Source organism: Athene cunicularia (genome assembly GCF_003259725.1).
Source record: "Athene cunicularia isolate RWA chromosome 3 unlocalized genomic scaffold, athCun1 chr3_part1, whole genome shotgun sequence".
Lineage (NCBI taxonomy): Eukaryota > Metazoa > Chordata > Aves > Strigiformes > Strigidae > Athene > Athene cunicularia.
In genome coordinates, this window is record NW_020799097.1 from 40,419,235 (window position 1) to 40,436,423 (window position 17,189).

Consider the following 17,189-nt stretch of genomic DNA (forward strand, 5'->3'; position numbering starts at 1 on the left):
ATTCAAAGTGCAGCAACTAGTGTCAGCTGCCTGCAGCAATCCCTTCATTAACCATGCTTTCCTATGAACTGAAATAAAGTAAGTAATGGTTCTCTTTGCCAAAATACTGGGAAGAAGTCACTCCATAAATACACTCTGATACATACAAAAATACTACTACAGGAAGGGGAAATTAAACCCATGAGAAAAATATCCAATCACATACAATCAGTAACTTCAGTCATACAATTTGACTGACTTTTAGTTTAATACCATTTAAATGTTGTGAAATTAAACAAAAGCAAAGGATTTCTAAGCAAGAGAGAAATAAGTAGGTGGAAAAGGTGGCACAACTACTGCAGTGAGTGTGTTTTATCAGAGGAACCTTAAGCAGTGACTTTAACAGAATGAGGACAGTAATTTGAAAGCAGATGAAAGAAGTGACAGATAAATAAGTCAATAAAGGAAATCCAAGCCAGAACAATTTAAAAATGCTGGCAGGGAAGGGCAGAATTACAGAACATTGTTTTTACTTACTATACTGACACAAATGCTTCCTAACCATAACTTCAAGAATCTCTCCATATCTCAGTGCTATTTCGCTTCTTGGCTCCCTATCTTCTCTTTCCTCACAAATATGTACGCAACCCACGCCACTTCTGTGAGAATGTTATAATTTAATTCAGAATCACACAAGAATATGTTGTGTTTTGCTCCAAGTCCTTTGTTATTCTACTTGCCTTTACACCAGCTTTCTGCTTTTATATTAATAGGTAATTAATTTGATATTTTAATGACAAGGGGAGCAGGTACACATATTAAACCTTGAAACTTTAAACAAACTTAATTTCCTTTTGTAAGAGGTAATGTTTATGAATGAATTGTAAGGCATCTTCAAATTTACACTTGGATTTCTAGAAATACTTCTGAAGAAATACATCTGAAGAGCATGGAAGGAGAACACACAGCTCACCTTTTCTTTGTCTTCCCTGGTTCTCATTCTTTCTCCATATACCAAAAATACATGCTGGCCTGGATCATAACAGCCTGGTGACTGGTCAACAAGCATAAGCTGACACCAGCGGAAAAGATCACGTAAGTTGAACTCCCATGGTCCTCCTTTCTGTCCCCACTTTTTTTCAGCCATTACTTCTTTGTCAATCTGGATAAAGTGGCAATTAAAGAAAATCTTTTATTCCACCCATGTGGTGATCTTCAAATTTTTATTTTATTTTTTTTTTTAAATATCATCTGTGCTTCTGCCTTTGGCACAGCTTACAAGACAGAGGACAATAGAAAGAGCAAGCTGCATTCACTTTTCTCAAGATGTCAGGAACTAAAGATTGATTCAGTTTGTCTCTCCTCTACTAATTCTCTAACTCAACTCAATTTTCCTTTTTACTCTTGCACTAAGCATCAGGAGATGCTGCGACAAAAGATTTTACATGAGACCACAGATTACTACTTTCTCTTAATGTTACTACACTTTGTTTCATGACATGAAGACTAAAGGCAATTTCAGAAGCATGACCATAAATAAATTCTTACTGTGAATTTTATATCCTGCACTTTGCACAAAATGGCAGCATATGAGCCACAAAATAGCTGCAATGAACACTTGCAGAAAACCTTTTATATCAGCAAAATTGTAGATCTGAACGTATCTAAATCCTTTGCCATAGACAAATCCTATCAGGAAAGGTTTTCCTTTTATTGGTCTCTCAGCATTCCAGAATGCCACATATTCTTCCCAAGCTTCTGCTTCTGTAAAGGTCAGATGCTGCTTTCAATACCAACATCTCATAACAATAGATTAAAAATTCAGACCAGAAACAGAAATACACATTTCAGTTGTTAAGATAAAGCTCATTTTGCTTGTGGTTCAAGAATAATCTATGTGTGTGCGCAACCATTATTTTCTCAACTAGCTTCACAAAGCTACCAAACCATAATTGTTTCCACCTCTTGTAGAACAAAGCCTTTTAAAAATGTAAGTATTTTGCCTTCTGTGAAAAATAACACCTCTTCAATTATCAACCAGGTATCTGATTGCAGTGGTACAAGAATTCAGTGGGTTTTAGTGGTGTTCTTTACTTTCTTCTGCATATACTTCCATGCCTCTTTTCCCCACGCAATTCTCTATAAAAATGCTTGGAAATACAACATTAGATTTAATTTTTTTTATATCTTACTGAATTCTGTCTGCTTCTACACACGAGAAATTAAAATATATTTTTACCTTGTTATTGAAAGCAACCATTTTAGTAATAATACTTTTATCAATAGCAGGAAACAGTGTATTGCCAATAAACTCCATATCTTCTGCTGACAGTGGATCAACATACACCTGTAGAATCAAGAGCATGGCAAGTGTTGATACAGTCAGAAAACTACAAGACAGAATCATGACACAGTTTAAACCAAACAAATAAACTTGCCTGTGTAAATCTATTAAGAAAAGACTTGGGCAGACCCTTTCTTCCACCTCCTTGTCTGTACGGATTCTGGCATCCAAAAATCTTAGTCATCTTGTGCTGTACATGAAAATTCATTCCCAATTCTGGAACATAAATCTCCGCTCTATGGTCAAAGCATGCGTTTAGCCCCTCTAATACAGACTGAGAAGCCAGATTCAACTGAGGAAAAAAAATAAAAAAGGATAAAATATTAATGCTCCATAAATCACTTTTGCATAATCTCTGTGTCTAGTCTGGGATACACAGAAGGTAACATTCAATTTCTTTGTTGTTCTAGCACTGTCATATATGTTATTACCTCCAGCTAGACTGCTATTACTCTGGAGCAACTAACACTTTTCCTTATGTACACTTGCTACCTGTACTGTGTTTTCACCATGATAACAAAGCAATTCTCCATTGTAAAATCTGCATGTTCAAGATGTTTCTTCTGAATTTATGATCATACATTTGTGACAATTTGTTTGCTTGCTTTTTTAAAATGAAGGCAGTCTGGGTTATTTAAATATAATGGTTGTTTAAAGTGGTATTCTTCCCAATACAAAAAAAAAAGGTATACAAACAAGTAGAGTATTTAAGATTTTGCACTCTGCAATAATTAGAATGCACACTGCAAGGAAGTGAGTTCTGTGTATGCATATGCTTGAAAGCACTTGCTAGATGCTATGTGAACAAACCTGTGGTGGCAGGATAGCCTGCATTGGCAAAACGGAACTCTTCATCTCAATTAAATCAGTACCCAAAACAATTTATTAGTCTCAGCAAAACACCTTCTTTTTCAGTGAAGTTATATCCATATAAGTGCACTTGTACCAGAACTTCTGTTGACACTCCTCCCCAAAACTTACAAACGTAAATCAAATCTAGCCTTGGATTTCTGCAGTATATTAGGCTGGGATTCAATCCTTGTGCTCTCAACTAAAAGGTCTTTTTAAAGCCAGTCTTTTACACTCCCTCTACAGAGGGCCAATAGGCAGAGGGACTCAGAGGGAGATTAATTTTTTCTTAAGTGGAATGATCATTTTCAATGTGGCACTAGATGCATATAACTAAAAGTAAGCAGAATTTATTTCAGTCATCAGCCCTCAAAGATATTTATCCTATATGTCAAATCATCCCTTTTGCTCTTCCAGAACATTCCATTTTATTTGCCCCAAACTTGAATTTACCTCATCTAATACAATCCAGTGTCCAGCCTTTAATGCTGCTAGTAGTGGTCCATCACGCCAGGCAAATTCTCCTCCCTTCCCACCTTCAACAGGCAAGTCTGTCCCAAACAAGTCTGTCACATCCTTAGGAAGCAGAGAACAAGGGCAGGGAAAAAAAAAAATTACAAAACTCCAAAACAGTTCATAAACAGCCTCTGTTAACTTTATTTCACATATTCTCCCTTCCTTTTTAGTACCTACACTTTAGCTTTATTTTTAAAATGTCCATAATTGCAAGATACTAAAAGCTTTTCCATGATAGGACTCCAGTGACCAGCTACTACATTTAACACACTAAATTGGAACAGAAAAGCTAAAAAGCCCTAAAGCTGTTTTCAAGTAACTTTGCAGAAGCCAAGAAAAACACAGTAGACAAAGATACATGTCTTCACTTCAAAAGAACAGAAAAATCTGGGAATTGGCATTTGCTTACAGAATCTCATTGCTCTTTCTAGTTCCCCCTTCCCATTTAGTTTTATCTTGAGACCAAAAAGGGAAAAATTGACCTTTCAGACTCAGTGATGAAGTTAAAAGCTTTTTAAGACAAACACAACGCCCACCCTGCCATAAACAGTTACAAAAATAGCATTTTTTTTTCTACCGTTTGCTCAGACAGGTTGATTCGAACAAGACAGTTTCCCGAGGCTTTTGCGAGGGCAGCAACTAGACTGGTCTTGCCCACTCCTGGTGACCCCTCCAACAAAATAGGTTTGTTAAGCTGGAGGGCTCTTAACAGTCTTTGTGCATTCACTGCTGTAGTCCCAGCATTTAGAGCATAATCTGTAATGCTGTTCCTCTGGAGAACAGGGCCTAAAACAAAGGAAAGGTAAACCAGAAAATAATTAAACTGGAATGTTTATGCTGGAGCTGCTAACAGTGTGCTTCTGAACAAGATCATTCTGTCTGGTAATTGCTGATCTCATTACAGCAAGCAATGGAGATCAAGCTTGTATCTCATGCTCAGCCCATCTCCACATATTTATCTGAATTCTGCAAAAAGCCTATGAATATACTATGTATTTTGCCATGAAACTTTGATACTTCCTGGTTTATGACCCAAACCAGAGACTTATCACTGAAAAATCATGAATCTGTCCTGGCACTTCAGACATGTGGATCTAAAATTCAAAAGCAGCTTTGGAAAAATCTGGCACCGATGGATACAATTCAGTCATGTTATATAACAGATTAATCTGTTCCATACACTGCTGGTTCCATGAAAGGAGAGTGCTTTAACTTAAGTGCACTGTTAGGCACATCTTTTCTTTACTGTAATTATGATGTACAACGAAGAGATAGAATAGAGTTTTTCTGCCAAATTCCAGCCAGTATAGCTCACTAGAACATCAGTCCCCAAATTCCATAATACAAAATTGCTCAGGTATACAAGGTATTAATCACCAATTTATCCTACCATCTTGATACCTGTTTAATATGAAACAGATCCTTAATTTTGTGATCTAATTAGCAGAGGGAAATTAAGCAATTTACAAAAAAGCATTACCGTGTACAATTTTATACATGACTAACACAATCCATGAATATCAAAATGTTCAAAGATGAATGATTAATATAGCACTACGGTTAGCACAGTTACATGTATTAAGAACTAACCAGCTGAACTAGAAGATCATAATCACCGCTTTTTAGTCCCATCACTGTATTTTAAGGGCAGAAAGCAGTGTTTTGATAGTTTCATTTGCATTAATTTGTCACATGACGAACTGAAATGCAGGGACTAAATAATTTTGCAAAAATTGCAGCAAATCTTTAAGAGCCTACAGCAAGGAATGGCATTAGTCTCCATTCTGTTTAGCACTGTACCCACGACTCCTGCTTCCCATGCTTTACACAAGGGCCAGAATGAACTGTAGCTTTAGTTATTAAAAGTTAGCAGGCCTTCTAACCATGCAAAGTGACAGAAAATACAACTTAAAATTAAAGAAGCTTTGTTACACCAAAAACGTTGACTAAAATTAGGCCATTAACCATTAAGTTTTAAAAGTCACAGAAGCAAGCAATTAACAGATGTGTCTTCTTAATAAATATGCTCGAGTTGCAATCAACACACTTGGAGGTGGAAAAGGCATTTTTCTAAGGCTTGAGAACAAACTAACTTTTTCTGTAATGGTTCAGGTGTCCTACTTGGACTTATTGAATATCAGAACTATTTGGAATAAAATCCATAGAATAAATGTCCACCCACTCCCACAAAGTCTCTTGCCTCTTGGAATAAAAAAGGGATGGATTCCCATGAAGTTGTCCATCCACACAAACTCTTTCTCCTTTGTTCTATCATAAATCTTTAGTTCATTCTTCTGATCATCAGTCAGCTCGAGGAATTGACTCATTTTCTCACATAAGAACATTAGGCATTTTTCACGTGCTAATAGAGCCATATCAGCTGAACAGGATGTTGTACCTGAAATTAGAAAGGTTAAGCATGCTTCACAAATAGAACTAGACGCAGTCATCTTATGACTAAGAAACTCTGTTCATTCACAGATGCCATTTTTGTGCAGTGTTCTGTTTCAGATTTATATTTCATGTTAGTGTTTTTGCTCGCCACTGCTTCCAGTACTATTTACCATGGACAAATTGTTCTGTGAACAACACAATAAAGGACACCTTATTTCCTAATCCCTTGCCATAGTCCCCCCAAGCTCTGCTTCCCTGCATTTCTTGTTTTAACTTTTTCCCCACTCTCACATCTCCTGTTTATCAGCTGGCTAAGGGTCAGACACGCAAAGATGCATTCTGAGATGCATGCATATCTGCATAATACAGGCTAGCATGCACAGATGCTGACATGTGGGGTGGGACAGAGAGAATAATATGTGGTCATGTAATTAAGTACCATATCAGCTCATAAGATACAATAAGCAACACAGGCTTCCTTAACTTGTCTGCTAGCCTTTGTAAAATTATTATTACTAGCTCTAGTATGGTGTTATTATTCAAACTCTTCCTACTGAAAAACAAAAAAAAGGCAAATGAAGTACAGGATACTGTTAAATAGAAGCAAAAACTTCTTCCAGAAGAGAGTTCCATGCTGCCCCAAAGAATTTTGTTTGCATTCTACTCAAAAACATTAATACAAATATATACCTTCATATTTTCTGCTACCAAATGAGCACTGAAGATTTACCTGATCCTATTCCATCAATGTAAACCAAACAGGCAGCATGGATAAAAGACATCATTGGAGAAATGTAAAGGTTATATTCCTTAGCAGCATTCGACTCTTCATCCTCTACCATGACATTCATAAAATTAACCCATGACAAGACATCTCGCACACTGAGAATACACTGGCGACCAAACTCTTGATTAATCAGCCATTCCACAAAGTCCATCATGAGCTCTGCTATGTCTGCCCCTGAAAAGACAGTAAAAAAATAAAAAAATCAATAGAGGTATCAAGTAATTTTATTGCTCGTATCTACTACACTGCTGTATAAAAAGCATCACTTAAGTAAGTACAGCTGTAATGAATGAGCAACTGAATGGATGGGTGCTCTATGTCCTAACAGGCAGGGTAACTTAAGAGTAAGTCCATGCCTATGCTGTCATTACAGATCCTTTTAAATTCAAGTAACAAGACAGAACAAAGTGATTAATACTAACAGTGAAGCTGTTGGCAGAAAATGAAGGACCAGTTCTTTCAACACCTTACACTGAAACTAAGATTGGACGCTGAAGGGCCAGGGATAATTCAACTACCCGGATGGTGAAGTAAACACAGCCTTGAACTTATTTCTGGCTAGCTATATAACACATACAGTGAGAGAAGAACAAAGTCCAAAATATTTCATAACTGTTTTCAGAGAGAGATGTACTTCCAAGAAAAAGGGCCTGTGGGAATACAACGGAAGATCAGCAAGGATGACTGTAAATAAACACACTCAAGTGACTTGCAGCTGGGGTCTTGAAAAACCCATATATACTAATTGTTGTTTAGCTTTGTGTGCTTGACTGTGTTTAGACAACACGGACCTGTGGTAGATTCAGAGGCACCTTATCAAACATCCATCCAAAGATTCCTGCCCTGATGCGGGAAAGATCAAAGCACAGTGGAAAGCTATGCCTGCAAAAATCCCTGATATACACAGGCAGAAGCAGCGGGTTTGTGATTTTTTTCCTTCTTTGTTTCTTTCTGGCTAGCAAGGACTGAGCTCCGTGGTACATCCCTGCTTGTGTGCCTCTGCCTGGGTGCTGCTGTGGAGATCCCCCAGACCGTGAGTTAATGAGAATAAAATCACTCTTTGCATTTCAACTGTGGTTTTGTGGTTTTTCCTGCAACCAGCCTGTGCTGGCTCACATAGGGACATAGTGGTATAAATTCTGAGGAAAGTTTAGCAGCCTTCAAACTCTTGTTTCTTAATGTTTGAATACCAACACACAGAGAAATACCCACCCTGATGGTTTATTCCACACAGAGACAATCTTGGATGAAGATTGTGTTTTACTATCTGTATCAAATCATCACGGCCATTGCTTTGTGGACACCATATTTCTGTAAATCTGTTGCGCAATGCAGGAGAAAGCTGCAAACAAGAATGACAGAGCAACACAAGTTACATTACTTAAGGTGCAGTTAACTAACAGCCTTGTAGCCACAGTACTTGCAAACAACAAAGTGATCAAGCTAGACCTTTACTTCTGATTTTGACAGGGTCACAGTATAAAAAAATCATTGGGAGAACATGGATTTTAAGATTTCTAGTAGTGGCATCAATGCAGAAAATGGCTTATAAAGAAAGTTCAAAAGAATACAGGAAGAAACCAAGCTGGTTTGCAAGCACCAGAACTCCATTTCGTTCTAGGACATCATGTATCAAACAACAGCTATTGTGATCTTCCTTTGCTTGCAGAAGCAAACCACCATGTGCAGATTTGCCTTCAATTACACTAGTTTCTGTAATTCCTCTCTTCCTCTGGCTGATTTAATAAAGCAAAAATCACTAGCACAAACACAAAGCAGAAATAAGTCCCTTTTAAACACGTGGCTTTACAACTAGTTGCTCTGTACTGTAGAAACCACTTTAAATGGAGTACCTATCTTCTTTTGGGTAAAAGAGCTTATAGTTCTTTTGTTTTAGTCCTAACTCCTGACACTGCTTAAAAGTTTTGGTGTTTGGTTTTGTTTTTTTTTTTTAACCTGTCTTATTTAAAGTCAAACTTCAGCAACAAGATTTTTTCCTTAAATGAGAAAGGTCTTTTGGGATGTTGTCATTGTCAGTGTATATGAACACAAGACGACTTCTAACTGTCACTTTCTGAACAGCATTATGGAGAGTAAATACTCTATTATGCATCTTCATAATACTCCAGACTCATGTTAGAGCTGGATTTATGAGCCACATTTGCTGTACTTGAGGCATTATACATACCCAGCCTACCTAGAGTATTTAGAGGTCTGCAGTTTACTTTGACATTCTGCCGAGCATTGAATTATATTGTCAAAAATGACAGCACACAAAAGTGATGGAAACCATCTTAATCCTCCTTTAGAACAATGAAGCAAATGCCTACTAGGAAGCAATGGATGCCAGAATTGGCATGATGCATTTTTGCATTGCACCTCCACTCACTGAACAGTCAGTACGACCAGAAGATGCAAGCTGTACTTCCAGTTGCTTTGACATTTACCTCTTTTTTCCCAAAGTCACCTCCTGGGTTCATGGTTGCAAGGATACGAAATTTCTTTCCTGCAACTAACAGTTCTACTTCATTGTCCTCATCATCTTGGCCACCTTTTTCAGCAAGTACCAACGTCTTTTCAGCTTCAAGAACACTAGAGAGAAGGTTAAAAGAATTGGTTGTTTTAAATTTCGTTTCACATTTTGAAAGGTCACTTAAAAATGAAAAATCACATGAATTGGTCCGATTAAACTTTCATTGCCCCATAATTTGTATTAAAAATTTAAAATCTGTTTATCCTCTTCAACTGAGAGCATTTCTGGTTTTGTTTAGATGGAAACTCTACCCAACCCTGTTGATAAGGTTAAGTTAAAATAATCTGTCAAAAAACTTACCTCATAAAGTATATCTCTCTCACAGCTCCCTTTATAAAAGCAATGGCAAAAACTGTATAGAAGCTAGATAAATCTGCACAATGACCCAGTCTACAAACTGACAGACTATACATCTGAGCATTCTACTAAGTTTTTGTGGGTTTGTGGGTTTTGACTGTTTTATTAGCTGTACTTTACTGTACACTGAAAGCATTAGAAGTCTTGAGCTGTTACCTGTTTAAAAAGACGCTGCTTACTATCACTGTCAAAACAAAGAGGTTAACTGAACGTTAAGAAAGAATGATAGCTGCAATGATACAATGAAAAAAACGCAGCTTGCAACAGAGAGGTTTTGGATATATGTTAATAAAAATGCTGCTAGTCATCTCAACATAATGGGTAATGGAAAAGACTAAAATGAGGGACCCTGCTGCAAGCAGATAATTAAATGAAATTTGTATTTTATTATTTTTTACACCCACACAAGAGAGAAGTAACAAGGTTTTGTTTCTGAGATTTGACAAAATGCATCATTTTCAAGAGCTCACTGACAGGCTGAAAATATTAACATTGTAAATAGTAAATTGGAGATTTTACTTTTATTTTCCAACTTGACTCATGCTGTAAACTGTCTTCAGATACTGTTTAAACTGTTTCAGCTGAGCTAGGGTTTATGTTCTTTATTTCTTTACCCAGGGACATAATCCACTGAATAAAGTGATCCTTTCATCGTCTTATTTTTGTCCATGAAACAAATATAGCAATTTGAGTGCAGATCAGTCTGCAGCAGCATTAAAAAAACAAATGGAAAGTAATGGCATCAACTGAAACATTCAAAACTAATGTAATCAGTGTACCAACGTATGTCAAGCAAACATATACATATCTACTTTTTGATTGAAGTACCTTTTTATTTTTTCAGGTAAATTAAGACATCAAGACTTAGGCAAGACAAAGCTGTTTCATCTTGTCTTACCTCACAGTTGTAATTAAAATTACAAAGAGCAACAATTGTCTAAGTATTACTGTGATTAAAACTAGCATTTCTGACAGATGGATGACAATTAGAAAAACAAAACAAACTGTCAAAGAAGTTGAAATATGAACAAGGCCAGAGCTATTTGGGTCATTCTCTCTTTCAGTAAGAGCCATGTGATTAAGAGAGCAGCTCACCCAGGCCAGGAAACAAGTGTGCCTAACGTTTATGTTTGCGTAATGAATAGAGACATTGAGGATACTTAATACTAACACATTTAAGACATACCTGTTAAGTCGCTCTAGTACAGAATCATCAGCTAAGGAAATCTCATCAAGGAGAAAAAACCCCTCCTCCTTCATTGCTAAAACAAGAGGTCCATCACACCACTCAAAAAGTCTAGAACCATCAGGCTCCTCCTAAAAAACGGGAAAGGAAGAGTCAGTAATAATCACTACTTTTTGCTTCTATGGTCACACTATCCAAACTACTATTGATGCAAGACGAACCTGGTCTCTTGACCTCTGTCTGACTGGTCTCAGTCCTCCCAGGAAGTCTGAAGTCTCCATATGCAAGTGGCAATTCACTGAGTATAGCTTCTGATTTGCTAATGCTGCAAAGATCTGACAAATGGTAGTTTTACCACACCTGCAACAAAGTAAATTAACTGAAAGGGAGGAATAAAAAAAAAAACCCAAAACAATCATCTCACTGTGGACAGGATTCATCCTTTCATTGAAGAGCTATGACATAAAGGCCTAGTATGCAACATGCCTCCTCCTAGTTTCCTTGAAAGAAACATACGCAAAGTGAAGCCATTTTTGGCACAACTGTTGCTGACTTACACAAGATGCCTATAATTAAATTTAAATCGATATCTGCATTAATGCATTACTGCAGGTTCAAAGTCAAATTTATTTCAGCCTGCCTCTACAGGTACTCAAGTAGCTTAATATTTCACTAAACTGAAGATGCTGCATGTCTAGACCAAATCTAAGTCTGAGGGAATAAACTGAGTACCTAGAGTTCTCATTTATTACACCTAGATAAGTCTAGTTCTCTTTTTTCTTGTATTTTTCTTCCCTTTTCTCCTACAAAAATTTGCTCTCCAAATGTATAACCAGCACAGAAGTAGACAGTATCTACTTCCACAACCTATTTTACAGCATATAAGGCAGTGTCAGGGAGAAGAAGTAGTAGCAAGGCTATATTCAAGCTCTTAAAACAAGTAAAGTCAATGTATTCTCAAACAGAAAAATCTCACAATGACCCAAAAGCAGCCTCTCCGGTGAGGCACAGTGAGATTCTACAGGGCACCTTGTGAAAGGTGGGGACAGAAGTCAGCTCGTTTCCATCTTACTACTTTTTATATAATTTCTGTGTAGTTATATATAATGAAGATAAAATCTCATTAAAGACTTGTGCTGAAAGAGATACAATTGCTTCCTCTCAAAAGGGAGCTGTGATAAACAGCAGTTGCAAGTCTGCCATGACAGAGGCTTAAACGTCCCAGATCAAAGCAGCGCTGAAGCCTGCACAATTGTTTTGTGTCTGACTCAGTCGCTGGGGCAGCACTACAAAGAACTGCATCATAAAAAGCAAAGTTACCCAGTGTCTCCCACCAGCAGTACTGGTTCACCAAACTCCAGGGCTCGTCCCACCAAAATAGCAAGTCTCCTCATCCCTTGAGTCCAGACAATATGGTTAAAATCTCTGTCCATCACTGACATCCACATGGAGGATTTAGCTGTACAACACAAAGAAATCCATCAGCCTCAGTCACATCTAGAGAACTACAAGTGTGGTCCTTCTAGGAAACTCACTCAGTAACTTTTTGACGCTTTCCCCTGAGAAGAGAGACTCTGGATGTAGTTTTTTCTTGAAGTGTTTTTCAAGGACACTCTGAATAACATCCACCTCCTCCTGTTTCCTGACTCTGCCAGCCAGAAGCATAAAACCTACAAAACAGAGGAACAGATTACCTGGTTAATCAGCCACAAAAATTTATACTTAAGAACTATGGTTAGAACGCAATTCTACAGACACTTTTAAAACCTGAGGTAGCAGGGCTCACCGTCATTTGCTAAGTGCTGAAGCCAGTCATACTCCTTCTCCAGCTGTTCTGCCAATCTGTACCTTTCAGCCCAGCGAAACAGATCCCTCATGGTAATGAACCCATGCTTCCCTGCAAACACTGTCGAACCTCTGCGGTAAGACTGTCATAAGAACAAAACATGAGCTATTTTTCATGAACCTGTCCAAATACTTAAAGCAAAGCTAATCAGAGCTGTCTTATTAACGCTTCAAACAAACTGTATGAAAAAAGAAGTCTAGTACAGTCACAACTCCCAGACACAAGTTACCTTTAAGGAGGTATTTGATAAGTACCATCAACAAAATAATATGGATAATAATAAATAAAAATACTAAGAAGAAAACAGGTATCTGGAATAAAATAAAACCCAAGCAAAAGATTAGGTTTTACACCAAAACGTATGTTAGCACTTTGAAGTGTGCTCTGATTTGTGCTGCTGAAATTGCCTTTAAATACAAGACAGTCTTAGCTACATACTGTTAAATGCCTGTTAAACATAGGACTGCCAGAACACATCCAAAATTATTGCTTAAAAATAATACTGAATTTCGCATGACCCAAAGACAGCTACAAATCCAATACTATACTTTGGATCCAGAGCAAGGGATTATTCTACACATCAAATCCCAAGGCCTTAGGTTATTAATTTTTTTGCTGCTAGCTTTCTCTCAAGTCTGACACCACCTTCCCCGTTCTCTATCCTAACCACTGAACTAAGTACTTTGGTGGGTTCTCTTCCATCAATTATAGTTTAAGTTTTTAAATATCTGTCAGTTAGCAACACCTCCCTCCAAGAAAGGAATTTCTATTACTTTGTGCTGAAGTATGTTTGCATGTCTTCTACAAAGAGAAGAAAGATTCTCATACTTGCAGGTCTAACATGACTTTGACAAGCTTGCTGCAATAAGAAGGTGGCAAACTGCATCGCTTGTGAAGGATGGTTTCCAGTTCAGCACTTGGCAGTTCATCAAAATGGAGTTCCACAAAACGATTTCTGAAGGCTCTGGACAAAACCTGAAATATTAGAACATACTACTGCTTGAACTTTTTCCTTTGATATTCCTGATGTTATGTATCTTCCTCTACATATCCAAAGGTAAAAAGCGAGTGTCATAGCATACAAATCAGCATACAGACAGAAGCACTGAAAGCAAGCATAAGAGACAGTCTATACGAGGACAAGAGCTTTAAAACCTGTTGTGTCTTAACCATGGTAGGCAGCTAAGTACTTAACAGGCACTTGCTTACTCCCTCTACAGTGGGATGGGGGAAAGAATCAGGAGAGTGAGAAAACTTGTGGGTTGAGATAACGACAGTTCATTGGTAAAACAAAAGGTGCATGCACAAGCAAAGCAAAATTATCAATTCATTCACCACTTCCTATCAGCAGGCAGGTGTTCAGCTATTTCGAGGAAATCAAGGCTTCATTATAAGTAATAGTTATATGAGGAAACAAATAGCAAACAAACTCCTCTTGCTCGTTCTCCTTCCAGTTTTTATTGCTGAGCATGACATCGTATGGTCTGGGATATCCCTTGGGTCAGTTGGGATCAGCTGTTCCAGCTGTGTACCCTCCCAGCCTCTCATGTATCCCCAGTCCACTCACTGGTGGGGTGGGGTGAGAGGCAGAAAAGGCCTTGACTCTGTGTAAGCGCTGCTCAGCAATAATGAAAACATCCCTGTGTTATCAACATTCTTCTGGTCCCAAATCCAAAACATAGCACCATACCAGTCACTATGAAGAAAATTAACTATACCAGCCAAAATCAGTACAAAATGGACATCAGTAGCTTAAGTCAAATCTCTGCTCCAGTGCTCTTGAGCAAGAAATGCTGAGTCAAATATAATATACATGAACTCCAGTTCAGTAAAAGCATTTAAATCTCAACTACGCAAAATGAATTAGAAATTTGGTACCTGCAAAACAAGCAACTAACCTAAACAGAACCCAGCTGTACTGAAAGTTAGTCCACAGCCACCTCAACTCTCTACCTCGAGTGTTTCACGTTAATTCTGTGCTATGCATCAGAAAGTTTTCACATCACACTTCTATGTACAAGAGAGATTCATTCCCTAGACTTGTAGCTACTCAAAGGAAGAGATCATACAAACCTTTCTGCCACCATAGAGTCCTGGGGGATTCTGTGTAGCAAACAGCATGAAGCGAGGGTGAGCTTTGACAACTTCTTGGGTCTCTGTAACGAACAGTTCTCTGTTATCATCCAGCAAACGGTTGAGAGCCTCCAGAACATCAGTGGGAGCCAAATTCAATTCATCTAGAACAATCCAGTAACCCTTTCGCATTGCATCTATGAGAATGCCTTGGAGGAAACAGAAAAAAAATCATAAACATTAAGAAACTAAATCTAAAAGAAGCATCCATTCAGATACTTTTAGCAACCAGTTTTCACTCAGTATAAATGCTAATCCAGAGATGGAAGCAACAGTATTAATTTGTTGAATTATCTTCTGTATGTCCAATAGGACAAGTACAATGAGACATACATGAACGCTTAAGAATTCACTGAAATTCACATAACTGGTTATTGTTAAATATGCAACTACTAACTTTAAGACAAGTCATCTCTATACTGTCATAAAACAGACAAGCATAAAAGAAGAAAAAAAAGCAGTGGAGACAGGAATTTGGAGTAAACATAATATATCCACCCACCTTCCTTAAATATCAACTTCCCAGAGGTGTCTGATGTATAACAGCCAATATATTCCTGGATGTCAGTGTGCTCATGGTTGTTAATCCGTACACAATGATTCCCGGTAGCAGCAGCCAGCCAGCGAATTAAACTGGTTTTACCAACTGAGGTCTCTCCTTGAATCAGTACTGGATGAGTCCTAAAAGGGATAACCAAAATAGTGGTTTAGAAGCACATGGCATATGTTTCTCATATACAAGATATCAAGAAATTTTCACAGATCTACATCACCAAACTACATTACCAAAATATCACCACTTAATTCACTGGAAGTATCCAATATGATACACTAAGAGGGGAACATAAGTAACTGTACACCCAAGTTCACTGCTACCCTTGAAGCTTTACATGTCAGTGTGAAACAAGCAGGTTATTCTAACTGCAAATTTTTAGATTATCATTTAAATAAAACTAGGTATGGCAGTAAAATGGTTTAAGGAGACAAGAAACACATGTATGTATGTCAAGTCACTGTATAATGAAAAGTTAAATGTAAAGTAGAAGGAAAATAGACATTACTCATGCCAAACAATGAAGGCTAGACAGGTACCAACAGGTGAGGCCCAAATAAACAACTTTAACTTTGTTTTATTTAATGGAAAAGTTGAAAGAGACATACCCTGCAGACACAACTCTGGCAATATCTTTCAGATTAAGCTTAACTGAAGGGGTTAGCACATAAGTCTCATCTACAGCAGGCTCTTTATCCCCAGCTGAAATCCAGTATCCTTCTATAAGTACAAATCTCCCTCCTTGGGGTTTTGGTATTTGCTAAGGAGACATGACAGAAATAACAGATTATACAAATGGGTTTCAATTTGCTAATGAAGACAACTACTGTTATACACCACTGCAATGTATTCTGTAAAGAGTCGTTTTAAATTAATCCCCGAGCACTCCTGCAGTAAACACTGTGCCCTTGTCACAGAATGCAAATTACAGGAAAAGCCTGACCAGATTATTTCAAGGTCATAAAGCAGGAATCTTTGCCAGTGCAATGAAGATAAAAATGTCTCAAGACATTTTAGCACTGAATTTTGAAGTACACTTCCAAGCAGAAAACTGGCTTTTATCTCCTTATATTCATACATGTTTTCTAATATGCAGGACTTTATTCTGAAATAAACACCTATCTCTTGCAATTGGCTTCCCCAATCCACCTGCCCAGTCCCCCACGCAAACTCATGCTGGGCTCCCAGCACTAGTGAGATTCTTCTTTTCCCATTAGAGACAAAGCACAGATGTTTGCTTTGCATCCATATGTTCTGCATTCGGAGTCTAAAAATAAAAAGCCTGTGAAAGCTCCTCTAAAAGTCTGTGAAAGCTTTACAGTTGGAATCATTGTATTAAGCTGCCCACACTCCACAGTGATGTAATTATGCAGACCCACATTTTTTCAAATTAACAAATAAACTAGCTAACATATGGGCATTTCAAGCAGAAGTAAAAACCTACAACGGAGAAGTATTATTTTTTTCCTAGTTCTTATCTTTACAACATAAAAAACTGAACTGTGACAAGGAAATGTAGAGGAAAAAGGCAGAGAAAACAACTCAGAATAAATTCTACTTTGAATACTAAACAGCTCTGTATAGGCTTTGTTACCTACCTGCTTGAGAAGGCTTTTGATGTTGCCAGAGACTATATGCTGGCAAATTAGCTTTTGAACTACTGGGTGAGAACCTCTGTCAAGCTGTGTCAGGAAACTCAAACAGAAGCCCTA

The 17,189-nt window shown here is 37.6% G+C and overlaps 1 protein-coding gene across 1 annotated transcript in view; it reads right to left on the reverse strand.

Moving 5' to 3' along the window:
• Positions 1-17,189, reverse strand: part of MDN1 (midasin AAA ATPase 1) — a gene marked incomplete at its 5' end in the record, with an annotated part of 101,824 nt that overhangs the window by 54,012 nt on the left and 30,623 nt on the right. Inside the window, 19 exons of the mRNA XM_026844125.1 lie at positions 953-1,141; positions 2,219-2,326; positions 2,418-2,615; positions 3,626-3,748; positions 4,266-4,474; positions 5,889-6,086; positions 6,813-7,043; positions 8,082-8,211; positions 9,317-9,461; positions 10,946-11,076; positions 11,167-11,305; positions 12,266-12,404; positions 12,481-12,615; positions 12,732-12,873; positions 13,620-13,766; positions 14,865-15,073; positions 15,427-15,605; positions 16,086-16,237; positions 17,076-17,186. Of these exons, the coding sequence (XP_026699926.1) occupies positions 953-1,141; positions 2,219-2,326; positions 2,418-2,615; positions 3,626-3,748; positions 4,266-4,474; positions 5,889-6,086; positions 6,813-7,043; positions 8,082-8,211; positions 9,317-9,461; positions 10,946-11,076; positions 11,167-11,305; positions 12,266-12,404; positions 12,481-12,615; positions 12,732-12,873; positions 13,620-13,766; positions 14,865-15,073; positions 15,427-15,605; positions 16,086-16,237; positions 17,076-17,186 (3,015 nt within the window). The remainder of the gene's footprint in view (positions 1-952; positions 1,142-2,218; positions 2,327-2,417; positions 2,616-3,625; positions 3,749-4,265; positions 4,475-5,888; positions 6,087-6,812; positions 7,044-8,081; positions 8,212-9,316; positions 9,462-10,945; positions 11,077-11,166; positions 11,306-12,265; positions 12,405-12,480; positions 12,616-12,731; positions 12,874-13,619; positions 13,767-14,864; positions 15,074-15,426; positions 15,606-16,085; positions 16,238-17,075; positions 17,187-17,189) is intronic.